The sequence below is a fragment of the Rattus rattus genome, chromosome 6 (genome assembly GCF_011064425.1).
Source record: "Rattus rattus isolate New Zealand chromosome 6, Rrattus_CSIRO_v1, whole genome shotgun sequence".
Classification (NCBI taxonomy): domain Eukaryota; kingdom Metazoa; phylum Chordata; class Mammalia; order Rodentia; family Muridae; genus Rattus; species Rattus rattus.
The window spans coordinates 55,934,431-55,953,322 of NC_046159.1; the positions used below are offsets into that span (position 1 = coordinate 55,934,431).

An 18,892-nucleotide genomic window follows, 5' to 3' on the forward strand; every position below is an offset into this window, starting at 1 on the left:
AAGACAAATAAGGACTCAAAGACCTTCTCACAGGCTGTCTCTGGAAGAACTACTTGAGGATGTACACTGCGAAATAGAAAATATATTCAAGAAAGAGTGCACAGTATCCAAGAAACAGTGGACCCAATCCAGAAGCATAATGCCAAGAAATCCTCAATGAACCATGTAGCAGGCCCAGAAAGCAGCCAGCTCAACTTCTATCTGTGAGCCAGAGAGCTCACAAGAAGATTTTTAAGGAGAAAGATGTTTTTTTCCATAACAAAGATGATATTGAAAGGATGCATGCTCTTGCTGCATGTGTATAGAAATTAATAAATGATCGTAAACAATTCATTTCCATTGTCGTCTTCTAAGTCTTGTTTCCTTTATTTTCTCTGGCATGCTTACTGCTCCTTTTTCTTCCTCTTCAGTTCAATATGCACTACTTGACCTTTAATTTACCCAATTATAATACTGAAAAAGGAGGTTATTGGCGTCTCAGATTTCATGCTCAAAGTATAACTTGGACCTTAACTTGAACCATAGTGTGGAATGCACATCCTGTAAATCTGAACAAGGAAAAAGTGAAGGTGTGAAGACAAACATGGGAGAGTGGATAGATGGCTGTCCCCAGGTGACTCCCCGGGTAGAGAGACATTCAGAGGCAGAGCTGGCTGTCCAGGCTCTTCCAGGAGTGCTTTTGGGCGTGGCATGTGCTAAGGATCCAGGGAGTTGTGCTTAATGTGCTGAGCTGGTGCAGACCCTGCAGAGGTCCCTGGTGGTCATTCAAGGAGCTTTGGAGCTGGCATGACCCTGTAGTAATGGCCCATTGAAGCAAGAGGGTCTGGCTGTGGAAATTTGCATGAACTAGTTCTGGGATGATAGTCACTTACAAATGGGAGATAGAAACCTGCCAATTCCAAGTGAGACCTGTCATCATAGGGCAACTTTCAAAGGGAATCTGAGTTTGGAGCCATTAGCTGCCAGCATGTATCGTGACAAGGGCTTTGTCCTAAAGTGAAATCCACTGTGGGCAGAGCAACAGCTAGTCAGCTGCTCCTTTCTTGTGTGCTGTGGAATTTAAACAAGGGACGGAGTCTGATTGGACAGCCCTAACTATTATTTGATCCATTGTATTAGAACGCCTCTGCTTTATCCTCATCTATGTGACCTACTGTTCTGTTCATCTATGTGTCTAGGTCAAGGGCAGGGGCATTAGTGGAACTCATACAGATAGCTGGTAGCTGGGTCTAGAAATAGGTCTCTGAACTCAGCACATTTGGTGTTCAGCAGTGAAGATCAAAGCCAAGGAGAATAAGGGATATGGTGACAGACATGGTAACCAGTGGGTTGTGCTTGGCTGTCTTGCCAAACTAGGCATACATGTAGGGTGTGGATGTTTTAAGTCATTGATTTGAGGGTTGCTGGGGAGAATTGTCCAGCTTAGAACAGAGCTGGAGTAGGAGTGGAGATTTCTACAGTCCCAGGCTTGGTTCAGTCTTCTGTGGCCCCACAGAGAAGCTCTTTGCTCGCATCCTGTTATTATGAATTGGGTTCGTGTTGAATCTCATGATGGCACATTGTTTAGCGCTGACAAAACACACCCTGTACGTGACCTCTACTATAAATGGCTGGGTGTGCTGAAGTTGGCTCGTGCTTGATCTGGATGGTACCTGTGCCCTTATCCCAGATGCACCCATACTCCTTGAACTTAACCCATAGCTTGGAGTCTCCCATAATGGGAGCATTTACATAACAGAGATGAGAGAATGCCCCAAGGGATTTTTGGTTGGCTATTAAATGCTCACTAGAATGTCGTTGCTTTCCTCCTAAATGCTCCTGTGATTTGGAAGCCCAGACCACAATGAAAATTCTGTGCCCCTGATTAAAAAAATTTAAGATATCTAGACAGCAACAATAGGACACCAGCCCACCCAAGGCTCTTCTGAGAACAGGCCCTATGTAACTACCCCCTCTCATGTGCTTGGCTTACTCGCTCTCTGTCCCCACTGGAAAACACCAAGAAAGCAAGGGCCATGTCTGTCCTGTTCTGCACCACCAGATCTAGCCAGAGTTGATACCCAAGAACGTATGCTAGGTGAATGGCTGGCTGATGCTCTTTGAGGAAGAGAACTCCCCTCTTTGGTAGGATAGACTTTTCTTGAGAGTTTGCTCCTGTGTTTCTGGGACAGTGGAATGTGTGCCCCTTATGAAGATGTCAGGCTCTTCTCTCACATACCTGTGTACTTCTTGCCTTGGTGCAGGAGGCCTAGAGAACTGGGTGTGTGACCGGCTCCTCTTGCACCTTCCCACCTTCAAAACTGTTAACAACTTCAGGCACTGGCCATGCCTGAAGGCTCCAGATTCATCAGTCTGATCAGTCTGTGCTATGTCTGTGGCATAACGGGAACAAGTCTCAGAGAGTAAGGAAGTAGTGTGGAGATAGAAATGTGAAGTCAGCTCCAAGCAGAACTTATTGGGGCACACAGATGTGGGGAAACCATGTGGGCACTGCTCCTTCTGTCACTGCTCTCACTAATCTGTGCCAGGACTTAGAGTTTGATTTCCCTTTAGTCTCAAACACTAGCAGAGATACAAGCATGACTCCAAGGTCAGGTTTCCCTTAAGATGGAGTGAAGCCTGTGCTATAATTTAGAGACACTCTCGATATATTAGAACATAATGGCAAAATTATAACTGTATTTTAAATGTAAAAACCAAAACATTAAACACTTTAGATATATAAATGGGATATAGCATGACTCTGCTTTTCACAGGACAGTTACAAGATTTACAAAGATAACATGATTTTTTTTTCTGAAGCATGTCAGGTAGCCTAATAACAAAGGATAACATTAAAATTTTCATTTATAGTGATGTGTATACCATCAGCTTGAGAGAAAAGAGCTTGGTGATTTCGAGAACCCCAGGGATGGCCCTACTGTCATTCTCCCTTCTCTGTAGGCATGCCCAGGGAATTCCCAAGGAGGGTTCAGAGAGATATCATCACATAAGAGTTAGTGAAGCCAGTGTTGTGCCAGAGAAATGTCAGCCTTAACAAAAGCCATGCCCTCAAAATGTACATAATAAAGTTTTAGAAATGTCAGAGATGTAGTTAAAGCTTTACCCAGAGGCAAATTAATAGCCTTAAAAGCATTTGCTAGATAACAAGAAACAAAGGAAATAACCCTTAAAACCAAGAAGATGAAACATAAATAAATTTCATTCAAAGAAATCTGGTACATGAAAATTATGAAGATTCTAACAATCAAGAAATAGAATTATGCCTGAGCAAACTAAGACTCAGAGGGAAGGTAAATTGCTGTACGTCTCAGTGCTTTCTGGCTACCTTTTGATTGCACAAGGAAGGGGCAGTTTGTGAGACTATTATCTGATGCTACAAAGCATATCTTGTGTATTAGCAGATGTAGGCCTGTAAAACATGCCAAACTGCTCATGAGTTACTTGTTTTTCGGTTCCCAGGACCTAAAATAATGGGTCAGTAGCACTAACATTACAGTTCTTCTCATTTCTTTTAAGTAATCTTTAAACATCAGAGTGGCTGGAAAGAGTGGACAAGAAGTGCTGGGCTGGTGGTCTGCTGGCTGAAGAGCTGAGAATCGACGGTTGAGGGTCTTGAGGTTGAGTGATGAGGGTCTGAACGACCAGAAAGGAGGAGCTGAAGTTCTGAAGAGCTTGGGGTCAGGGTGCTCAAACACACTGAAAAAAACAGGCTTGAGAAGCTCTGAAAACACGCCAGCCTGGCTCGCTAAAGGGCGGGGCTGAAATGCTTGAAGTGCTAAGGTATTTAGGGCTAAGGGACTGAGGCATGAGGAAGGACATCGGATTGAGGGAAACTGAGGGAAAGGCTGAGGCTAAGAGGACTGAAGGACTCAGGAGGAGGGTCTAAGGGTGGAGAGGTGAGGGGCAGAGGCTGTGAAGCGGGCAGTACCGAGGGACAGAGAGGGGTTGGGGAACCTGCGTGTTGAAGGGGCAGTGCAAAGCTTGGAAGGCTGAGGCGCCGAGGGGGCGTGGTTGAGCCCCGGAGGGGTGGGGCTTGGAGACTTAGATGGCTGGACTGAGGTGAAGGAGCCGGGCAGAAGAGGGGAGGTACCCAGAGTTGAGGGGGCGGGGCTGAGATATGTAGGGAGGAGGAGCTAAAGGGTAAAGTGCCAAAAGAGTGTAGACTTGTGAATGGTTGAGGCGCCGAGCGGGCGGGGCTGAGAGGAAAGGAGGAGGGGCTGAAGGGATGGTAGGGCAGGACTGAGGGACTTACTGGACAGAGCTGAGGCGCTGAGCGCACCGGGCTGGGGCTAAAGAAGCAAGCTGAGGAGCTAAAGGAAGCCGGGCTGAGGGACTAGAGGATGAGGGGGCGGGACTGAAGGATTTAGAGGATTGGTCTGAGGTGTCAAAGGGGCGGAGTTGAAGTTAAGCGCTGGGATAGGAGCAGAGGGACCTGAGACTGAGGGGGCGGGGCTCTGGGGCCAAGCGCTTAGGGGGCGGGGCTGAGTCAAGGCTGAGTCGAGGCTGAGGGGCTCAGCCTTGGTAGCTCCGAGTTGCTGAGGCACTGAGGAGCAGGGCGCGCCGGGTGGAGAGGCGGGCCCAGCAGGCGGCGCCCTCCCTCACAGGCACCTCCTCCCCTACAATCGCTGGGCTCCCCTCCCCTCTCGCGTCGCAGCGGGCACTTTGCAAACTCCTCGTCTGTCTGCCCGCGGCGGCTGCAGCTCGGTGCCCTGCCGGCCCCTGCGCGTCGGTGGGGCAGCGGGCAGCGGGGTGGCGGCGGCGCGGGGGAGGGGAGGCGCCGAGGCACTGGCGTCCGCCGGCGGAGGCGGGAGCCGAGGCGGAGCCGCGCCAGCCCTGCGCCGCCGCGCCCCCAGGCCGAGCCCGTTGCCGCGCCGCGCCGTGCCGCGCCTCCGTCCCCGCCGCGCGCAGCCATGGCTGCGCCGCTGCCGCCCTGGCTGTCCGCTCGCCTGAGGCGCGGCCATCCGCCGTGGAGACCATGGCGAGCGCCGCCGAGCCCCCCGGCACGGCGGCCGAGTACCTGCAAGAGCTGACCCGGATCGTCGCGGCGCAGCAGGAGCTGCTGGCGCAACGGCGGCGGCGCATCGAGGAGCTGGAGCGCCAAGTGGCGCGGCTAAGCCGTGAGAACGCCGGCCTGCTGGAGCGGCACCGGCGACACCTGGCCGCGTGCGCTCGGCGCCCGGACCCCGGCCCTTCGCCACTGGGCGCCATCCCGGAGCTCAGCAGCCGCCGCGACAAGTAAGTGCAGAGCGGCGGAGCGGGCGTGCCGGGGGCGCGCGAACTTCTCAGGGGGCTGTGGAGTGAGTCCCTCGGCCGGACCTTGCCGCACCCGGGACCTCCCGGAACTGCCATCTGGCCTGACCTCGCCGCGCGGCTGTCGCGTGCAGCGCCCGCCCGCCCGGGGCCGCCTGGGCCACTCTTGTTTAGTGCTCTCCACCCCGACCCTGCGCCGTCCAACCCCGGGCTTCATCCTCCTCCCCCAAGACACTAATTCCCCTGCCTCGACCCGAGATTACCCCAGCTATTTCGGACGGAGGATTAAGGAGACGCCGGGGAGGCACAGCCCCACCGCCCTGGCCCCTGGCGTCCCGGGAGCTCCAGCCTGCAGCAGCTTCGCCTCTTCTGGGTGCTGGTGCCTAAACCCTGCTGGCAGTCTTCAGTGCTCATCTGGGCGGGGCTCGGTCTCTAGGTTGGGGGCTTAGGTGATGCTGGAATAGAGTTGCGGGGTTTGCGGCGAGCTTTCCGCCTACTCCTTCCGTGGTTGCCTTTGGGACTGTCAGGGGTCAACTAGAAAAAAAGTGTTCGATGTGGTCAGTAGTTCTAGAATAAGCGACCTGCGAGCCTTTGGGCATGTAATTCTCGAGGAGGGAGTTACACTGACTCCACATAGGGAATCTGATTTCTTGGAGTGGGAATCCAGGCGCTGGTGACAGCGTTTCTCCTATCTTTCGTCGGCTGCATCCTGCTATGGCCATGGGACAGAAGGCCTGCTACAGCCTGCTTGGAAAATTTATGCTAGGGCTGGTCCACTCTTTGGAAGAGAACAATTTTGTGTGCGGATGGAGGGTCTGAAACGCCAGAATGTGGCTGAATTCTGTGACTCTACAGAGGGCAGGTTGAGGTGCTATAATGCACCCCTACTTTCTGTTCATTTGGGAGGTAGGGGATTTGTGGCTAGCTCCTAACTGGGCTCACTGATTCAGAGCATCTCCTTCCACTTGAGAGAACAGAGAGGGAGCTCTTAGTTCTGAGTCTCTTCATTAGACCCCTTCACAGAAGCTGTGGGTCAGCCCATGCTAGATGCAAGAATAGAGAGGAAAGTCTGGGCTGCTGAAATGAAGTCTCTCGAAGCTTAGGGGAGGGGGCACCAGGGCAGGGACACACATTCCTGTTTTGATAGGGAACAGTGACACACGTTGGTCGACTGATGCCTCACAACACTATCCCAGACTATATATATATATATATATATTTTTTTTTTTCTTTCAAAGTCACCCCTACTGACCAACCGAAGTATGTGGACAGGAGAACTTTGAGGGGCTGAGGTTTCTTTCCCTGCCTGGGGGAGCCTCCATTGTCCATCCAGACAGTGGTCTTGGCTTAGGTCAGGGGGTACAAATGCTGAAATTTTATTTCATAAGATTCCTGCTTTGAAACCATCTGGTTTTGCTCCCCCAACCCCCACTAGAGCTAAAGCCTGTGTCACCTTAAAAAAGTATAGTGTCATCTTTAAGGAAAGCAAGAGGCTGCACAGTTTTTGCCCTTCAGTCTAGATCCAAGGCAGTTTGTAAACTTGAATATGCACACTAGGAGCCTGGGCTTCTTTGCTTATTGGATTCTGACCTAGAAGATTTGGAGCAGGCTGGAGAATGTACTGCTCTCACAGGCTGGGGCATTCTATGTTGTTGGAATGTAGACTCCATGATAAGGAGCTGTGAGGAATGGGGGGTAGGACAAGGAACAGGAGCGTCCCTTCAAGAGATAGTGTACCAGCCCTGTTTCCCTGACTGCAACTAATTTCCTAGCCCTTTAGGAAAAGGAGTACCAATTCCTTCCTTTCTTGGCAGGAGATACCCCATATCCTTCCTCTAGTTCTGCGAGATGAGATAGTATTTAACTGTTGCGTGCTTAGGGCCCTGAGGCACTAGGGGCTGCTTTTCCAAACATAGATTGGTTGTGTCAGGGGGTTATGTAAATAAATTGACTGATGTGAAAGATGTGAAAGAGTGTGTGGTGACTAATGCCCCTTGAGAGCTTTTATTAAGTGCCTGTTGTATGCAGAACCATCAGAGATAATATTTGGTGATACAGAAAGAATCACAGAACAGAAGAGATAAATAATACCACACAAAGAAAAGAATGTGGGTAGATGAACTTGAGACTAAGGCCCAGCTCTACACATCCCAGCTGGTGACTGTGGGACAGGTCACAGCACCTTTCCTCATTCCAGCTTTCCTTAAATGCACACGAATCAGGAATCAGCCTAGCTGCCTCCCATTTTTTTCCCCTAAGGTAACACACACACACATACGCACACACACACATGGGGATGGGGGTATGGGCACTGGTAGGTAATTCATGCAGGCTAGATTCTTCCCATGTCTGTCAGTTTCTCAATTCTTTGGATCAGCTGAGCCCAAGCAGGAGGTGGAAACTTAAAGGCTAGGTGCAAGAGATGTGCAATGGGGATATGGAGCTGTGGTGAAGGGTTGCTGGAGCTGACAGCTGTTATTTAGCTGAGTTTCCAGAGGTGATAGAGCAGTACAGGGCCACAGTTTGAGGGAAATGGAGCTGGGGGACTGGGCTCTACTTCTCCCTACCTTTGACATGGATGACACCATTCCCAGGTCTCCCTCTTTACATATAGTGGCCCTTATAAGAGATGGTCTGACAAGCATGCTGGCTGAGCAAGATCTGACTGACCCTTTTCTAAGTAGCTGGTAGCCACTGCAGCCTGAGTTAGGAGCTCCCTGCTCACTCACTATATAGATGAGCTTCAGGGGTCCATTGCTTTCCCTGAGACAAGAGTGAGCTTGATAATTACCTCACTAGGCACAGATGCTTAGGCATGCTAGAAGCTTTCAATCCCAGGAACCTTTAAGCTCTTCCTCAGAGGGCTTTCTTATATGTCTTGACCTCTAGTACCAAGAGTCATCATTTATTCCCAGCACTGGGGGAGAAGATTAAAACAGGGAAGAAATCCATTCATTCATGGTGCTTTTGCTATCTGGGAGTTATTTGCTTCTGTTGTTATTGATGTTGGCTTTCCCCTGACATCAGCACTCATATGCAGTGTGCAGTCAGCTACATTCTAATGATCCATTTCTAGAACCACATTCCCCTCAATAGAGCTTGGGTACCTTGTAAGTGCTCAGAGTACATTGCCTCAATGGGTAAAGCCTGGGAAGAGAAGGATTATTGGAATCATCATGTAGCAGGTATGGGTGAATATATTGAACCAAAGTTAGGAGAGCATGACAATATCCCCTAAGAGTTTGCTGTGTGCTCAGGAAAGACAGTTGCTGCTCCCATTGTACAGATGTGAAACCTAGGCTCAGAGTGATCACATGCCTTGTTTAAACTCTGCCATCTGGTCTTAGGCCAGTGTTGGCTCTCACACTGTTTGGCTCCTGATCTTGTTCACCTCCTGCCTGCCTTTCACACTGTGGAACGATCAGACCACTTCTCAGGATTCTTTTTGGCTCCAGGCCAGTGCTTGAGGGTACGCAGCATGTGTGGATCCCTTCTGCCCTATTGAATCCTGTCACCAGTGTAGTGTTTTTGGCAGTGATTGTGTAAAGGGGAAAAGGTGGAAAAAGGTGACCCCCTTTTAGCCTTTGATCTCCTGAAGTTTCTCAGCACAAGTAAACACCAGCCTCAAGTGGCTGGGGAGAGGCCCAGTGGAACAGCCTCTTCCGCCTTCTCATCTGCTCCAGCCCTCAAGGGCTGTCACATCACACATCACTCTGAGAGGACGTTTCTTTCTGAAGCTCTGTGTTGGTGACTCACTCTGGGGGAGGTTTTCAGTGGCATTCAGTGTCTGTTGACTTACCAAACAAAGTGCTTTTCCTGGGTTTGTGGTGACATTAACTATGATGGTGGTGCTTCATTTCAGGGGTATGCTCAAGGGAGGCTGGAGAAGAGGGGGAGGCAGGACAAAAGTGGACTGTCCTAATTAGCAGCAGGCAGATAACACAGAAAACACTATGATGGTCTTGGCAAGGAGCCTTTGAATTGTGTTCCTCAAAGTGGTTAGGAAGTACCAAAACTGTGGTGTAGTGGTCAGAAAGCAGAGTACTCTATGTGCATATTCCTTTCTCCTGAGGAGCAAAGACTAGGGACCTGGGAGATTCTAGGAGGGCCGTTTTTCTTCTCATCTGTGACTGAGAAACTGGTGGCAGGAAACCCTATGTTTATGTTTCCACTAAATAATATTCTTGTTCTCCCAGCTGAGATAAAGCCTGTATCCAGTGCTGGGAAGATGTCCCTCTGTCAGGGAACAAGCTGAACCTCACTTTGGGATACTTGTCCTAGTTGGACAAAATGTATTAAACTGTAAGGAATCAGGGTGAGCCATTCTTATTTTTCCAGCAGATGGTAGAGTCCACAGAAAGATGAGGGAGTGTTTTTCTGAAGCTCTCTCCCAGCCGTCTGACAAGCTAAGCAAATTATTATTTTACAACCCAGAAAATAAATCAGGGAATGCTTCTTTATCTAGCTGGTGCTGAGAGAAACAGTGAGTGGTGCAGTGTGTGAATTGCAGTTGAGAGCTGCTGGTGCTTCCGACGGGAGTGTTCACACCAGACATGGGCCACCGTGCCTGCAGAAACCTCAGACCTCAGGGTTTCGCCATGGGAGGGAGGTGTGAGTGCTTGGCCACAGGAGGCAGGCATTTGAGGACATCCATATGTTCTGTCATTAGGATGGATATTTGTCAGTTATTTTGTTTGTGATATTGCTTTGACAGCTGATTGGATTGTTTGTGCTACTTTATTTTTTCATAGAAGAGCAACACTTGGCTTAACTTGGGAAGAACACTATTCTGTGCTTGTCTGGGTGTCAACAGGAATAATTACCACTGAGCTAGCAGAGAAACAAACATAGACAAACTGGGAGTTTGTCAAAAACTGGAATCTAAGAAGGTGAAACTGACCTATCCGAAAGGGAATAAGAGCTACTGATGCAGTCATGAGACCGTCTGAGTTCAGTGGATTTCCTGCTTGCTGACACTGACCCAAGGTAGACACAGGTCAGGCTGCAGACCAGATCTCCCCAACTGTAAGCTAAATGTGACTGAACGACATGTTTGGAATTCCTGTGTAACCGGTCTTCTCTGTGGAGCTGATAACTCAGAGTTATGCAGAATGTACTGGTCAGTAAGTATTGCATATGGAAAGGGCTCTGTTTCCATCAATAAAGCATGACAGCTTTGATGTTGTAATGCCCCTGTTACCCTAACTGCCCTAGGCTTCCTCTGGAGGACATTTAAGGCTTTCTCTTGACTAGTCCCTGGGCACTTAGCCCTCATCTAGCAGGGGGTTGGAAGATCTAGCCCCTGCTGTAGCTGTTTTCCAGTGGCTCAAAGTTTGTAAGTCCCATGACAAATGAGAGTAACTTCTACTTTAGGGGATCAGACATAGGTACTGCCTGTGGTATCTGCCACCAAGGACTCAATAGATGGTAGCTTTGGAACAGGGTTAGCCAGGACATTGAAATTGCTTTGGAGGATTGTTTAAGTCTAGAATTTTCAAGCATGGAAAAGTAGAAAGAATCATGCAGAGCTGAACACCACTTCCCCTTCTTTCCCTCCAGGTTCTGCAATTAAAGTTTTTCAATATTTGCTTTATTGCATACCTCTGTACCCTTGAGAGTGCTTAGAAGCATATGAATGGGAGTGAACATTTATGGAGTGCCTACTGTGTCCCAGGGATGAGCTGAGTGAAACAGACATGTGATTGCTTCAGCCTCTCTTCACCCTGTTCCTGAGCCACACAATAGGACTAAGCAGTGTGCAGGCCCAGAGCATCTGAAGTAACTGGTCACCTGTGGACATCAATGCAGGCTTCCTGAAGGAGGTGTCATTTGAGCTAGGGATTGAGGAGCAAGAAGGGAGTAAGAGAAGCGCTGAGTAGCTATGATAAGTCTGTGAATGGGGACAGCTGGGCAGAAGAAGCCAGACAGGCACAGATGACTCTTGACACTTACCTTGCTCAGGACTCATATGTCAGATGGGCAGGGACTAGGGAACAAAACTAGATTAAACCATTCCAAGTTGTGCTTTGTCTAAGTCCTGATTTAGAAATGTGTGTCTTTCCTTCCAGGAGGAGGCCAGAGCTACAGAGAAATAGGAGAGAGGGGTTGTAGAGATGGCTCAGTAATTAAGAGCACTTGTTACTCTTGCAGAGAACCAGCACCTATATGGTGGTTCACTAATACATGTGACTTTGTTTGGAATCGGACAGCCTTTTTGCCCTCTGAGAGCATCAGGCATGTATGTATGCAGATACATACATACAGGCAACACACATATACACACAAAATAAACAAAACTTGAAAGGAAAAGAAAAGGAAAAAAAGAGAGAGAGAGAAAGTGAGAAAATCTTAGTTGGCTCCTGAACTTAGGATGTGGCAAATTACAACAAAACCATAACATCAACTAAGCCCTTTCATTTTCCTATTGGTTGATTGATTGATTGACTGATTGCAACAGGGTCTCATGAACTTGCTATGTAGTCAAGAATGACCCTGAACATCTGATTGTTTTACCTTCTTATCCTGAGTGCTAGGATTACAGATGTACAGTGTTGGGGAATAAGCTCATGGCTCTGCACAAGCTAGGCAAGCACTCTCCAAACTGAACTCTGTCCCTAGCCCCAGATCCTCTTTTATGTCTGCACTGACACTGGAATCTCTTGACAGCTATGGGCTTTATCATCCCATTTTGCAGATATGAAATCTCAAGATCTTTTTTTAGCAGTTTTCCCACCATCACCCAGTGGCAGAGGTAGGATCTGTGCCCAGGACCGTCTGCCTTTTATGGTCAGTATGCTTCACTCACTGTATTAGCTTTGGAGCTACTAATAAGTGCATTGATTCCTATGTGAAATTTGAGACCTTTCTAGGTGTGGTTCAGTTTCAATCACCCAGACCTTTGGCTAAGGAACTAGCATTAACTCCAGCTTTGTCATCCACACAGACATCAGCCATTTTAAACTTTGGGCATCAAGTTTGCATCTTAGTGATACTTGGGTTACCTTGCAGATGTCAGTTTGCTTCCAGGAGGCCCTGCCCCTTCATGGCGAAACAGCCTCAGTGGCAGTGCCTTGCTGGCAAGACCACTGTGGGCAGCATTGTGAATAGGCATGGGAAAGACTCCCCAGTTGCTCAGCCAATACTGGACACTCCTCTTTAAGTCAGTTTGAATTATTTGTTGCACATATGTGCATTTGCTAACCTTCTGGAAAACTTTTGGTGAAGCAGCCTGTGCATTTTCATTCCTCCACATTGGGTATGTGGGGACACATGGTTATCTGGGGGGCTGGAACCTATGCCCTCTTCAGGCCTTGTTACTAAGCCTCTTTGTTAGAAGTACATTAGTGGACTGGATGGATGTCTTGACTGCTCTGTGTGTGCGTTTTCACAGTGTATGTTACACCTGCAGAGAATCCAAGGTGTTGGCTCAGGATTGGGAAGTCCTCATCTTACTGCAGGAAGCATGGTTTGCAAAGGGCAGAAAATGGAACTTTCTTGAGGGTGTCCTGAAGCCAGCTGGGTCCTCCCAGTGTTGTGCAACCAGCTTATGGAGTACTCAGCAACATGACCAAGGTGCCATGTGAGATTCTGCTGTTCCTACCAGCTTCATTGCTCAAATGACAAGCCTGTATTGGAGGCACTGGGACCTGCAGGGTCCACAAGGCAGCTGCAGGGGACCTTGATAGGGACAAGATTTATAGATAGTGTCTTCGAATTTCATTGCTGTGAAGAGACACAATGAATGTAGCATCTCTTATAAACGAAAACATTTAATTGAGACTGGCTTACAGTTTCAGAGGTTCAGTCCATTATCATCATGGAGGGAAGCATGGCACTGTGTAGGCAGATGTGGTGCTGAAGGAGCCAAGAGTTCTACATCTTGATCTGCAGGCAGCAGAAGGGGACTGTCTTCTGCAGGCAGCCAGGAGGAGGCTCTGTCATACTGGACAGACTGGAATACACACACACACACACACACACACACACACACACACACACACACACACACATGACCACAAAGCCCTGCCTTGATGGTGACATACTTCCTCTAACAAGGCCACACCTCCTAATTGTGTTATTGCCTATGGGCCAAGCATATTCAAACCACCACAGAAGGGCTGCAGAGTCCACGAAAAGTCCATAGCTGAATGGGAACTAGTGTAATAGCAAGTGTAGAAAACCCAGGGACACATTCCAGCCTTGAGTTTTACTTCCATTTTCTACTCCTGAACATGAGAAATGATTTTCCCTGAGCCTCAGTTTCCACATCTCTATTCTGGTGTAGTGATAACTAGATTTCCCCTCTCTGGATTGCCTGATTTGGTTGAAGCACAGGGGAACCAGTGTGTGATGGGAATAGTGAGTGTTGACATTGTTTAATAGATCCAGCCAGGGTGTAGGGAGTACTAGCTTAAATAACAAAAGCAAAGGCATTCTTAGAGTCCGCACCACTATATGGCCTTATTCAAAAATGGAATGAAAAGGGGTGGGGGAGATGGTTAGCTTCTAGCACATTTGTTGCTCTTGCAGAGGACTGGAGTTCAGTTCCCAACAGACACCTAGGGAGGGCCATAATTATGTGTAACTTTGGCTCCAGGGCATTCGGTGATGGACACCTACATCCACATACATGCACACTTACAGATACACACATCTACTCATAAAATAAATAAGTATTTTTAAAGAATGAAATGTATTGTTCCCTCCCTTAGTCATAATGATTAATCACTATTCAGTATTATGATTGGCTGTTTATGTTGTCAACGTTTGTTGCAACTCTGTGGAACAACTAAGGAAACATCACAGGGAGGCAAAGGTGGTAGCGGTGCTGGCTGGAGGGAGAATCAGCCAAGCACATCAGATGAGAGGTAGCTTTTAGGGACCTCTTTGAATGTTAGTCCATTATGTTTAATAGTAAATATAACGAGAGAGAGAGAGAGAGAGAGAGAGAGAGAGAGAGAGAGAGAGAGAGAGAGAGAGAGAATATGAGAATGGCTAGACCAGCCAGGCGTGGTAGTGAACATCTGTAATACCAGTATTCAGGAGGCAGACAGTTTCTGTGAGTTTGAGGCTAGCCAACAAAATGAGTGAGACCTTGTTAAAAAAAATGTTAAATTTTGAGAAAAAGATCGCTCCTGTGAATAAGGAAATTCCAAAGAGGGTCAGTGCCCCAGGAAGACATGACCATAGCAAACAAACACACTGAACCTCTAGATACATGAAGCAAAAACCGATAGAAATAAAGAAGAAACAAACGATTCAAGAATAACAGGTAAGAACATCAACACACACACACACACACACACACACACACACACACACACACACACACACACACAAAGAACATCAACACCCGACTTTTGGCAGATTCAGAACATATTATTCTTACCTGGAGAGAATGATGACAGAGGCAGGAACTGGTCAAGGATGTCAGACCGTGGGGGAGAAGCTGACAAACATGGATGCAAACCTGCAACAAACTGTGCGCACAAGGGAACCAGCCTGGAAACTCTGTGGGAACAATTTATTCCTGCTGTTCCTATAATGGGGCCCTGTTCCTAGCTACTAGTTTCAGTCTCTCTGTCTCTCTGTCTCTGTCTGTCTATCTCTCTCTGTCTCTGTCTCTGTCTCTGTCTTTCTGTCTCTGTCTCTCTGTCTCTGTCTTTCTGTCTCTCTGCATTGTATATAGGTGATGTGTTTGTGTGCATGCATGCATATGTGTGTGCAGGACAGAGGTCAGTGTTGTCTGTCTTTCCTAATCTCTTTTCCATCATATTTTAGGGAGCAGAATGAACCAAGTCTGTCACTGACTCTGGAGCTCACTTTTTCAGCTATGTTAGTCAACCACTGAACGCCTGTGGTCTTCTTGTTACTCCCTTTCCCCGGTCTAATTTATGGGCACAGATACTGCTTCTGATATTTTTTTAAATCTGGGTGCTATGAATCTGAACTCAGGTCCTCATGCTTACATGGTAGGCACTTTACTAACTGATGTACTTCTCTAGACCCTCATTAGATTTAAGTGAATAATTAGCAAAGAAAGAGTCAATAACTCAGTGAGTCAACCAGTCAGCTAGCCGCTTACTTTACATGTTCCTTTTGTTATCGTGTTAACTAAATTAAAATTTAGTCTTAAACCCAAACACCATTTTATTTTATCTCAAGATTTTGAGTCCAGGTTTGAGCAAGGCCTGGGTAGGCTATTCTTTTTCTTGTACCATCAAGAGAAGTTGCTCTGTAATATCTAGTTGGAGATAGGCTTGTCTGGAGGATAAATCAAATGCTTTCACTCATGTGCCTGACACCTGTGGAAGGGTCTGGAAAGCTGGGCTCAGTTGGAACCACTGACTGGAGAGTCCATATGAGGCCTTTCCAGTATGGTAGGCTCTGGGGAGTCATTCAGGCAAAGAATGTTCTAAAAGGCCTGGGAAGGAGATGTGAGACTTCTTTTGACATACTCTAGAAAGTCCCAGAAGGTCACCTCAGCTACTTCCGTCTGTCAACCAGGTGAGAAGACCAGCATAGATTCTCAGGCATGGGACTTAGGCCTGTCCTAGTTGGGGTTCCTATTGCTGTGATGAAATACCGTGGCCAAAAGCAACTTGGAGAGGAAAGGGTTTGTTTGGCTTGTGCTTCCACATCACTGTTGATCACTGAAAGAAGTCAGGACAGGAACTCAAACAGGGCAGAAATCTAAAAGTAGAAACTGATGCAGAGGCCATGGAGGAATGCTGCTTACTGGCTGACTCTTCACGTATTGCTCAGCCTGATTTCTTATAGAATCCAGGAACACCAGCCCAGGGTTGGTACCATGCACAATGAGCTGCGCCCTTCCACATCAATCACTAATTAAGAATGCCCTACAGGCTTGCCTACATCACCTAATGGAGGCATTTTCTTCACTGAGGTTCCCTCTCTCAGATGACCATGCCTTGTGTCAAGTTGATATAAAACTAGCCAGTATAGTCTCTCTTTCATTGTGTCTTTAATTTCCCATATTAGGTTTGCTTGATCACATAATCTGTCACTCCCTTTTCTCCAAGTTTAGTGATAGTTCCAATGGCTTACTCTCAGGTGGCACACAGATCTTGCCTCACTGTTCATGTATTCCAGTCATAGAGACTTTTCCATGTAGGACCATTGTGTTAGTTAGCTTTGTGTTAATCTAACAAAGTAGCTGATAAAATCGGTTTAAGTAGAGAAAGGCTTCCTGTGGCTCACAATTTTTCTGAGGTTTCAGCCCATAGTTAATGAATACATTGCTTTTGGGATAGCAGTGAGGTAGAACATGGAGGCTAGAGTAAATGTTAAAGGAAGCTGTGCCATGTGCCATGACAACTGGCAAGCTAAGTAGAGAGGAAGAGACTAGAGTTTTACAGTGTCCTTCATGGACACTCTCAATGGCCTGGAGATCTCCCATTAGGCCTCACCTCTGAAAACCTTCCTCATGGGCTGGGAGCCAAGCTCTTAACACATGGCCTTTGTGGGGGATTCCAGATGTAGGATACGAAAGTCAAGAGATTGGTGGTATGTCTGAAGAGGGCAGTGCCCACAGGGTTGAGGAAGCTTCCCATGCTTGGGATCTGACCTGTGCCCTGGGTGAGGACTGCCTAGGGCAGGCAGGATCCCCTACCCAGTCACTCTGCCAGTGCTTACCCATCTCGTCTTCATTTCCCACGCTCAGAGCTGTATTTTTAACTCCTGCCATATGGTGAAGCAGCCAAAACACCCAGGAGGGAGTCTGGGGAAAAATCATATTCATGGATACAATGTTGATAACGTCAGCTGCGAGGGTCCCTGTTCTCATATCTGCTCTTCTCCTGTTAACTCATCATGAGCAGCGTCATCCTGATGGGCTGTCATCCAGTTAGGGACACAGGGACCATCTTCAAGATCCCTGGCCAACCTGGTGGCCCTCATGTTGGAGAGAGTGGCCACATGTGAGAGTGGGGTCTTGAGTTTTTAGGGACACGCTGTGATGTGTGCAGAATTGGGGCCTTCTGGGATGTAAACAGGCTGCAGGGTGTGTCCTCCTCCTAGTTATCTCCTTCCTGCTCCCTCCTCCTTTTATGTTTACCTTGGATATTGCTGTCCTTCTACTGCATCATTTGAAAGTTCCTGTGCTGCAAACCTAATCCCTAAGGTCGTATATGATAATAGTGTTTGGAGTTGTAGCCTTTGGCAGGTAATCAGGATTAGATGAGGTCTTGAGGGTGAGGCCCCATGATAGCTTTAGAGGCTTCGTAAGAAGTGGAGGAGACCCAACTTAGAGTGCTGCTCTGTTTCACAAGTAGTGTGCTTTGCCATGTCATAATACAGCTCTGGTCCTCATGAGCTTTGCACTATTAGTCTTAGAGACACCAGCTTCCAGAACATGATCCCAATGAATCTTTATTCTTTATAAAGCAATCTGCTTTTGGGCTTGCTGTTAGCAACTGAAGAGGGACCAAGTCAGCTACGGATACATGTATATATATATATATATATATATATATATATATATATATATATATGTGTGTGTGTGTGTGTGTGTGTGTGTGTGTGTGTGTGTGTGTGTGTGTATGTGTGTGTGTATATATTTGCTGGCATGTTTTCTCTTGTTCACAAACATGCACAAGACAGAGTGGCCATATATCGGTTGATTGTTTCATGCTTTTGTCACTTCTCTCAGACATGTGCCATTTTTGTGTTTCACACTATTCTCTTTGTCTAGAAAGCTCATCCTGCACCCCGTACCTGCCTTTTGAACCTTCTTGGAAGGACAGGTTTCCTGTCTTAGCCTCTCTTCTGTTTGACCCATATTAGAGTAAGTCTCCTTTTTATATGTATCCAGTTTCCACTTGTAGCCCTGGGTCCTTCTGACAGCTGCCCAACTGCTCTTGTTCCTATTTGCCTGCCTTTTCTCTTCCTTCGAGTAGGGGCCAGTCACACCCTATTCACCTTTGAGTGCCTACCCACACCTGCTTATGTTTAATGCAACATATTTCAAATATATTATGATTGTTTTGTGTGCAAGACCAAGGGTTTCCAAGTGGTTCATGCATGCCCCTGATGTGAATATGTCATTGAAGAACAGGATAAAACCAAACTGGAACTGTTTCATTTCTTAGTCTCTGCAGCTTATTTTTGCTGGGCTTCTCAGTGATATGCATCTTCACTAATGTGATGTCATACCTTCATGTCATTTATAAACACATGAATTCATTTATAAGATTGTCTTCTAAAATTTCTTCTGTTTGGATAATCACATAAGAAATTCTGTGGTTTGTATAAGGCATGGTGGTGCATGCCTTTAATCCTAGCACTCTGGAGGCAGAGCCGGCAGGTATTTGTGAGTTCTAGGCTAGCCTGGTCTACCTACTAAGTTCCAGTTCAGTCAAGGCTGCAGAGTTAGATCCTGTTTCTAAGACAAAATCAAAAATAAAGAGAGAAAAGGAGAAAAGAAAAAGATTACAACTGATTAGGTCTTACATTCTACCCTTGCACTACAAAATACTGTTGCTGCTAACAACAACAACAACAACAAGAACAACATCATCATCTCTGACCCTGATCACAGCTAAGTTCTAACTGCTTCAGTCTTCTTCATGGCAGCTGCTTTCCTGGCTTGGGGGTTTCATTAGTAGATGGACTCAAACAC

The 18,892-nt window shown here is 47.3% G+C and overlaps 1 protein-coding gene across 3 annotated transcripts in view; it reads left to right on the forward strand.

Annotated features, from left to right (window-relative positions):
- Positions 1 to 4,939: 4,939 nt before the first annotated feature.
- Positions 4,940 to 18,892, forward strand: part of Iqsec1 (IQ motif and Sec7 domain ArfGEF 1) — a 317,408-nt gene continuing 303,455 nt past the window's right edge. Inside the window, exon 1 of one of the 3 annotated variants that reach the window (XM_032906103.1) lies at positions 4,940 to 5,238. In XM_032906103.1, coding sequence (XP_032761994.1) covers positions 4,979 to 5,238 — 260 coding nt within the window. In that variant the 5' untranslated portion in view covers positions 4,940 to 4,978. The remainder of the gene's footprint in view (positions 5,239 to 18,892) is intronic. The other 2 variants (XM_032906107.1, XM_032906106.1) reach the window with 2 other exon arrangements.